At 34.2% G+C, this 10,043-nt stretch overlaps 1 protein-coding gene across 1 annotated transcript; it reads right to left on the reverse strand.

Moving 5' to 3' along the window:
* Positions 1–608: 608 nt before the first annotated feature.
* LOC128179396 (uncharacterized) lies at positions 609–10,043 on the reverse strand. The gene is made up of 6 exons (XM_052846805.1): positions 10,020–10,043; positions 7,161–7,232; positions 6,821–6,977; positions 5,855–5,950; positions 1,693–1,878; positions 609–875 (listed from the first exon to the last, which is right to left on the reverse strand). Exons 1-6 carry the CDS (start codon positions 10,026–10,028, stop codon positions 670–672), a joined length of 726 nt encoding a protein of 241 aa, XP_052702765.1. The 5' UTR covers positions 10,029–10,043; the 3' UTR covers positions 609–669.

Genomic DNA, 10,043 nt, shown 5'->3' on the forward strand with positions numbered 1-10,043 from the left:
TCTTTATAATGGAAATTTACACTTATTTGTATTATCGTGTTTGAGTTTATCCATGCAAATGTGATATTGTGGAAACATAAACTTCGTGATTTAGCGGGAATATAATGCGCATGCGCAATATTGTAAAATCCGAAAAATTCAGACGATTTCCAGATTTTTTAAAGGAATTTAGTTTGATTATTAATTAGCAAAGCCTGATTGAGAAAAAACAAATTGGTAATCTCCAGGTACCAATGATGTTAAAAATATATAAAACAAAAGACAGTACTCTTCCAATTTCTCGGTATTAAATCTAAAAAAAAAATCGAGTATTATTTTAATACAAGAGTATAGATGTGCATATTACTTGGATTTGGATTTTTTAAAAATTATTTTATGAAAAGTCTCTTTGCAAAATATTGCATACATATTACTCTATTCATATGGGTATGTAGTGTATTTCAATACAGGTGGACAAATGGATAATAGATACAATTCACACAAAAGAAAACCCAGTGTTTTGTAACATTGACACCTTTTCTTTTGTTTTGTACTGCAATTAATATCTCTGCTTAATATGACACATCAGATGCAAATTGTTATAGGAATGACATAAAGAAACTCCGTAAAACAGTTTTGATATGTAATTCTTTATTTTAAATGTTTAATGTCTGAAAGAATCTTGACTTTTCAATACAATCGACATATAAATTTGTAGAAGCTTGTCCCAGATGATGTCTCTTGTAAACGTGTAGTTGTGTCGGTGCGAAGGTAATTCCCACTGCCAGGTTCTCCTGAATCCCATCTGAAGTAAGTAATAACCTGTCCATCATCGTCAACAAAGTTGGGGCCTGACTTAGTTCCTTGTAGATATATCGGTCCAGTGTTGAATGCATCTGCAATACAGTTATTTTCTTTATGTGGTAAGTTTTAATACCATATGCATTTTTCATATCTTTATACTGCAACCAGCATTTCAATTAGATTTCACAAACTCTTATATTGCAATTAATGGTTTTTACAGTCCTTTAAAAAGGGACGCTCGCGATTTATGCTCAAAAATTAAATTTCAATTTTTCATTTCTTATCGAAAGATTGCTAAATTCAGGATTTTTGCAAAAAATTATAATTCGAGTATCAGTCATCGATTTATAAGTGATGTACAGAACTCTCAACTCTGTAAAAAACAGAGGCCAAGAACATGTTTTTGATTACACATTGAATGATGAATAGAAAATACAAGTGAACCATATCATTGATAGTAAATCTAAAAAGAAATTTTGATTCAAAATGTTCTTTTGTCTTTTTATTGAATGTGGGGGCATTTAATAAAAAAAGGCGAAATTATAACACGTGGTGTTCATCTAAGAGTAAAGTATTATAAATAATGAAAAAGAGAAAAATGGAGTTTAAAATTGTTTGCGTATATTGTTCCTATCTCAGGGTAACGCGACAAGTTAATTTCTTTCGTCTTTAGGGTTAGTGATCATGTCAACATAGAGAATAAGAGTTCGATATGCACCTGTGACATTAAAAGCAAAAATGTTCTCATTTAATGCATTTTTCATTTATCATGATTTCAATTTATAAAATTACAAGGAATTAGCTGTATAACTAAAGCTAAGAAAACAATAAACTTGTTTTTAAATCACAATTTTAATTGGGTCTTTGTTAAATTTGTTTTCAATATTAATATTTCAACCACTTTCATACCGATAATTGAAACTGCAAAATTGTAGGTTTTGTCCGAGTCTATCAATAGGAGTCGACTGCTTGGATGCTCTGACATACATTTTCTCTTGGCGTCCACAGCATTCAGCTCTATGGTGTTTAGATGATAACAAATTTCATTTGATACATCCCAAATGTATCCTTTAGGACCAAGGGAATCACATAATTCTGCAAGATGTATAAAAACAAGAGGCCCATGGGCCACATCGCTCACCTGAGGAACAATAGGTATGATAAAATCAGCTTAATGGAGTCATAATACAAACTATCTGGACAATGTACAATAATACATCTTGATCCTGTATAGATAAAATCCATTTTCCCCTGGATATTCTTATGTTTATAATCATTAGTCCCTTTTCTAACAGGACGATTTTATAGTCATATCATATGTTGAGTATTGCAGTTCTCAAAAAGATCCTTAACAATTGTTTATATATGGGATATAAACGTACATAATCTCTGAACCTTCTTGTGAGGCCAAAGAATTGTCCTAGGGCCAAAGTCTTAACAATTATAAAGAATCATCTGGCTGATTAGTTTCTGAGAAGAAGATTTTTAAAGATTTACCATATATATTCCTTTGTTAAACTTTGAACCCCCATTGTGGCCCTACCCTACCCCTGGGGATCATGATTTTCACAACTTTGAATTTACACTACCTGAGGACGCTTCCACACAAGTTTAAGCTTTCCTAGCTGATTAGTTTCTGAGAAGAAGATTTTTAAAGATTTACCATTTATATTCCTATGTAAAACTTTGACCTTCCATTGTGGCCCCACCCTACCCCCGGGGGGTCATGATTTCACAACTATGAATCTACACTACCTGATGATGCTTCCACACAAGTGTCAGCTTTCCTGGCTGATTAGTTTCTGAGAAGAAGATTTTTAAAGATTTACCATATATATTCCTATGTAAAACTTCGATCCCCCATTGTGGCCCCACCCTACCCCCGGGGGTCATGATTTTCACAACTTTGAATCTACACTACCTGAGGATGCTTCCACACAAGTGTCAGCTTTCCTGGCTGATTAGTTTCTGAGAAGAAGATTTTTAAAGATTTACTCTATATATTCCTATGTAATAAAACTTCGACACCTCATTGTGGCCCCACCTTACCCCTGGGGATCATGAATTTCACAACTATGAATGTACACTACCTGAGGATGCTTCCACACAAGTGTCAGCTTTCCTGGCTGATTAGTTTCTGAAAGGAAGATTTTTAAAGATTTACTCTATATATTCCTATGTTAAACTTCGACACCCCATTGTGGCCCAACCCTACCCCCGGGGGTCATGATTTTCACAACTGTGACTTTACACTACCTGAGGATGCTTCCACACAAGTTTCAGCTTTCCTGGTCTTATGGTTCATGAGAAGAAGATTTTCAAAGATTTACTCTATATATTCCTATGTTAAATTTCGACCCCCAATTGTGGCCCCACCCTACCCCCGGGGTCATGATTTTCACAAATTAGAATTTACACTACCTGAGGATGCTTCCACACAAGTGTCAGCTTTCCTGGTCTTATGGTTCATGAGAAGAAGATTTTTAAAGATTTACTCTATATATTCCTATGTAAAACTTTGACCCCCCATTGTGGCCCCACCCTATCCTCGAGGGTCATGATTTTCACAAATTAGAATTTACACTACCTGAGGATGCTTCCACACAAGTTTCAGCTTTCCTGGTCTTATGGTTCATGAGAGGAAGATTTTTAAAGATTTTTCCTATATATTCCTATGTTAAATTTCGACCCCCCCCCATTGTGGCCCCACCCTACCCTCGGGGGTCATGATTTTCACAAATTAGAATTTACACTACCTGAGGATGCTTCCACACAAGTTTCAGCTTTCCTGGTCTTATGGTTCATGAGAAGAAGATTTTCAAAGATTTACTCTGTATATTCCTATGTAAAACTTCGACCCCCCATTGTGGCCCCACCCTACCCTCGGGGGTCATGATTTTCACAAATTAGAATTTACACTACCAGATGACGCTTCCACACAAGTTTCAGCTTTCCTGGTCTTATGGTTCATGAGAAGAAGATTTTTGAAAATTTCTCGAAAATTTTCATAAATTCCTAATTATCCCCCTTTGCAAAAGGGCGTGATCCTTAATTTTCAAAAATTTAAATCCCCTTAGGCTAAGGATGCTTTGTGCCAAGTTTGGTTGAAATTGGCCCAGTGGTTCTTGAGAAGATGTTGAAAATGTGAAAAGTTTACAGACAGACGGACAGACAGACAGACAGACAGACGGACGGACAGACAGACAGACAGACGGACGACAGACAAAATGTGATCAGAATAGCTCACTTGAGCTTTCAGCTCGGTGAGCTAAAAATGACGGAACAAAATATATCTGAGCCAAAATTCACAAGTGATACCCCGTTCTCATGTGGATATATAAAGAAGTTAACATTTAACTGGAAGTTGACATCGAACTTGTTAAAAAAAATGTATCAAAACATATGGAATGCCTGAACATGAGTATGTAAAAATTATAAGTATATTCAATTTATAGTTTCTCAAAAATCACTGACAAACATTTATTAAAAAAATAACGCTTAAAATGAACCAGATCGTCATTTACGGATGTTGACGTCTAATTGGTCCAAAAATGAATCCCACCATATGGCATACCTTTAAATCAAGAGTTAAAATTTCAAGCATCTGCGAATTAGAGTTCCTGAAAATAGACTACGAGATTTCTAAAATGAAAACTATGCAAAATACTAAAAAAGTCGTTGTTTAACAGGAAGTTGACATCGAAAGACGAAGCACACCAAATAGCATGCCTTACAACGAGATTGTGTTAACATTTTAATCACCTGCGATTATAAGTTAGCTGGAGAATCTTTGACGAAAATATGTGTGACAGACAGACAGACAGACAGACGAACAGACACACGGGAAAACAGTATACCTACTTTAGTTCGGAGCGGGGGTATAATAATACATGAAGAAAGCATGCTCTTGTGCTTGGAGAAAACATGTTAAGATAATATTAAGCAAGTTTTAGATCCGACAGGTTGACAGACATACACATGGTTCTACGTGTATCTTAACTACATACACCTCTTGATAACAGTAATGCAGTTCTTACGGTACAGTCAAAACAACTTAACGGGGCATGATCACGATTTTGGTCAAAAATATTTTTTCTATGTTTGTCAGTTGTTTGATACTGATCATTTTTTGAAGCAACAATTGATCAACTAAAACAACGGTATTTTTCAATGTGAGCATTGAACAAAGTTAATGGTACGTAATCTTTCCCTTTTTACCTTCTAAAGTAAAAATCAAGATGTACAAACATTCCGGGAAGCAATTAAAAATTGTGAATAAAACAGACAAAAACCACGTGTGTTTGTTGAATCGTAAACACGTTGTAGACTGTCTTGCATTTCAACTCATTCACTGGATTGGAGAATCTGTTTGACGTAAACACTGTCACGCGTTAAATAATGTTATCCATATAAGGTAGTGTACCCGGCCTGTTTAATCAAATACAAGTCATCCTAATGACCACTGATGTGTTCAAACTATATTTGGAGGTTTATCAGGCTGTGTGAAAAAGAACTGGACACGAAAGCCACTGAATCTACCTCTATAGCCAACCTTAGCCTGTGTGCAAATTACCCCTCTTCTTCTACCAACCCTTCGTTGACAATTAAAACACCAAATATTCTATCTTAAATCTAGAACTTTCTTGCTTTATGCGATGGACTTTTCGGTATCATATCACGGATCATACGGGAGGAGGGGTCTGAAACTCTGTAAATTTAAATTCACATATAAACTATAAATATAGCCAAAACAGACCTCTCTCCCCCACCCCTTCTCCGGCCTAGTGAACACAAATTAGCGAAATTCTGAGAAACTCCACCTCACGGTAAAAAATGGACCCCCCATTAGCTTTATCATTAAGAGAGGGTCATGTATTAAAAGTCATCTTCCTTTGGAGTGTATATGAATCATACAATGGAAGAAAACTTGTGTAGATTGTTTTTGTAACTAAGAAAAACCTTTAAGATTAATTGAGGATTTAAGATTAATAGAAAAACTAACACAAGTTTAAATTGTTTTAACATAAGTGTTTCATAGCCAGCTATTAGTCCAATTACATACATGTATTACCTTTCATAGTCTGCGTCTGTTTTCTAGGATAGTTCAAAACAAGAAGAGCAGTCGTCAGTGCGGCAAACTCTAGCGGACTAAACGTGTAGCCCCCATCTGAAAAAAATAAATGTAATTAAATTTCAGAGTTAGCTAAGAATGTGAATTCCTAATTACAACGCTAGGAATAATTAGCAAAAATTCGCAGGAAGCAACCCTCTTGAATTTAAAACCTTTTTTTCTGGTAGTTGTGAACCATAAAACTGCAGCAAAACATGGGTACTGCCGGGTTTTGACATTCGATACAAAACAGAGGAATTGCAAAATTGAGTAACCGCGATAAATATGGAATCTACGTTAATGCCCAAGGAAATAGGACAGCTACATATTTACACATTGCCCACTTTGCTTTTCTCATTTGAATCTTACTCGTTATGAACGTAATTCAACACAATGTTTCAAATGCATGTTTCAAAATTACAAATATTTATAAGATGCCGTTGGAATCGAACTTTTTAATAAATCTAAATAAAGTATCACAAAGAAAAATCTAATTGTCGTGTCACCTTTACCATTTAATAATGTATTTATTACATGTGCAATTATTATTAACGTTGGTAATAAAAAATGCCCTTTCTTGTTTCATAAGATTCAAATAAGTTGTTCTCTCCTATTCGATACAAATTCTCTATGCATTTCCAAATCTTCTGGTTTTAAGGTAGGACAGATTTAAAATAAATGGTTATCAAGAAAACAGAAGTTGTAATACCTTTTCATACTCATGTTTATTATTTCTAATTTGAACTATTTTTTAAAATTGACAACTGCAAAAATCAATGTTTAATTTTATGATGGTTCGCATGACCGCACACAGAACCTACTTTTTATAATTCACACAATAATTATGCGATGTGTTTTTCATAACGGACAAAAAAAATCTGAACAAAATTAAACTCTTAAACTCTTAAAATGTGCAATACTACTTACATTGTGACGCCGCAAGAGCCGAACCAACCAGCACTCCACTTAGAATAACACGGTTGTCCGTTGTCACCGCAACAGAATTCATCATCATCAATGAAATCACGATCACTGTCGGTATCCTAACAGACTTCAACATATCTTCCATCGCATTAAAAATTATCTACAAAATTGTACATTAAACTACTTTTATAAATCTTTTTCACTTGGAAAATGAATACTCCAGTAATTGCTGTGCATTCCTTCAAAAGTGCAAATCAAAGAATCGCTCAGCAGTGTTGTTTACAGTGCAAATACAATTGTATTACTATTATATTATTCAGGTCACAAATGTATGAATACTCACAAAAACAGAAAATGAAATCTGCATAAACATACCGCTTACTATCATCACGAACCCCTTCACCCAAAGTAATACCTACGAAAAAAATTATAACAATGATCAAAAACATTTTAATATTCACCCTCTATCCTCGTGTGCGACGGGTTCATGCAGTTACGACGTACACATGTAGCATCAAGGAACAAGAATAAAAAAGCTGTAGTCCCCTCCGGTGAAAACCGGTAGGGAACTAATAATGTTACAGGTAGGTCGATGTAATAGTTGAAGTAACTTTCCCGGAGGCTTTTCAATTATAACCATTTGGTTCACTCGTCGGTGAATTTATGTCAGCTGTGTATTCACATTCACACTTTGAGCAATCCTATGCGACATCGTAACCAAAAATTGAAAAAGTATCAAAACATTGTCAAAATCTAAATTTTGATTAATTTACATGTGTTTGACTGTCTCAAGCCCTAAATGAGAGTTTTTTTAGATTGCTTGTTATTACTTAAAAGACTTAGTAAACACTTCAAACACACTATAATTTACTCATGCACTTTATTCGCACGCTTGATTGACGTTCCACCTAGCTAAGCGGTTTTTTTTTCAAACTTAATACAGTGACCTCTATTTAGCCGTAGCAGCGCAGTCGGGATTTCGCACTCGAGTATACAATTTTATTTATTAATATCTTTTTTTACGATGGAAAACCTTATTGTTTTCGTGCTGTTTAATATTATTTTTTCTTCCAAATTTTTGTGCAGTCTATTTCTCATACACGATTCGACCGACCTCAACCAATTTTATATTACAGATGATTAAATGTGACCTGAATATTTTATGTTTCTGAAATTGTTGACGTCGTCACTTCCGGTACCGATTTACGGCAGATACTGTTATTTTGTACGACCTATTTCGTTTTCGCGATTTGTAGACTATAGTTTGAAGTTGTGCATTATTTTGTTGTTTTAAAGCAATTTGAGCTGTATTTTTTAGATTTTTTTTTCGCTGCAAAAACTTACTAGTAAGATAAGTATGCATGTAATTCAAACTTTTATGATAGAAAAGATTTGAAATTATCATTGATGTTTTTTTCAGAGAAAGAATTCTCTTCTAAGGAATATATAGCAGGTCAAAGGTCAATTTTTGTACAGAACGACAGTAGTGCAGCTTTTCCTAAAAAAAAAAAAATAGGGCTAACAGAAATCTAAAAAAGTACTGTAGTAAATAACGTTTTCGTTTAACATAATTTCAGCATGAAAATTGCAGCTCGTATTGCTTTAATTTCATTTTTTCCAAAATTCATTTCCTGTTGTCCGTTTCATGTCCTGCGACAAAAAGCTTGTGACATCCAGATCTAAAAAATGATTAAGACGTGAGCAATTAGATTTTGTAGGATTATAGATCTATAGTTGTAGCTATCTTTAAACTATTTTGTTTGGTTCGTCATAATTTCTGGTCGTCACCAGTTGCACTTCAATTATTTTGCGTTAAATTTATATCAAATACAATTGAAATATGGGTATTGATCCTTATATATGTCATTTATCCGATATCAAATAAATAAAAAAAAAAACTACTTCCGGTAAAATACCTAAAAAATTTCGGATACCCTCTTTCAAACAAATGTTTTACCCAAGGGATCTCAGAAAGTGCAAGTGATCATTAATTGAAAATGTGTTTAACCGATATTGATTTGACTCAAACGAGAGGCGATGTAGACACTAGTAGATAAATGTTTTATCATTGAACATTATTATCTGGTTTGTTATAATTAAATTATCGAACTAGAGTATTGAAATACTGGTCTCTCAGACTGTCAAATTCACTATTTCACCGATTTTCTCAATATGAAAATTTAATCAATTAGATAATAAGTAAACACAGATTAACTTCGGTTATACCCTTTAGAAAAACAGTCAGAATTGAAGTTGCCAAAGATAAAAGTATAAATGCAAACAGCACTGAACAAGCGGTTTGGATCTAGTCAAATATTCTACTTCGCATGTCAGCAGTTGTGTAGTTACAGTGGACCTCTCAATCAAGCTGTCAAAATTGAGCAACTTTTATCATGAGTGGCCATTTTGGTCTAGAGGGGCAAATCTCATTAATCAATATTAAGTAATACAATCTATCAATTACATCTCATACGTGGCGTTACTTGAATTTGATTTATGGCATTTTAGCAACCCCCCCCCCCATTTAAATAATGCTTTTCGAATATTTAATCTTTAACTTTTTTTCAAACGTATTACACAATATATCAAATGTATATAAAAGGTAGACGTGACCTATCTTCCATTATTTTCTCTTTCGATCACCGCAATGCGAAGATTTCCACTGGTTATGCCGAATTTATATTTTCATGTTACTCATTTGTAATGGTAAGTAATCACATCCGATTGAAAAAGGGTGTGTGTTCAAAGGAATTTAAAGATGGTGGTTTGAATATAATAAGCATCATAGAATTCATGATAATTGGATTGGATGAAGAACATTACATTACAAAATAGCAAAATATATTTAGTCTTTGATATTAAGAAAATGGTTTATGTGGGAAAGAGTCTATTAAGAAAAAAAAACAAAAAATGTAAAAGATACAATCTTCAAGGATGTTTTATATCCATATTAGTGCCATTAAATTCTAAACGTCATGCAATTTACTACTGATATCGTCTCTTTACTTTCCTCAGGCGTTCTCCGGAACACGTAATCTCAGCAAGATTCGTCGAGACTGAAAAATTTTTGACGGACGGACGTCTCTTCCGAATCTCAGACCAGTGCCACACAAAAAGATTCGGGAAAATTTGCCCCAACTTCGGCCTATTGTTACGATAGAAATACGCTGAATTGAATCAACTGCCCGCTTCAACATTTTACCTTTAACATCCTATTAACTCCCTA

This window comes from Crassostrea angulata, chromosome 4 (genome assembly GCF_025612915.1).
Source record: "Crassostrea angulata isolate pt1a10 chromosome 4, ASM2561291v2, whole genome shotgun sequence".
In the NCBI taxonomy this organism is placed as follows: Eukaryota; Metazoa; Mollusca; class Bivalvia; order Ostreida; family Ostreidae; genus Magallana; species Magallana angulata.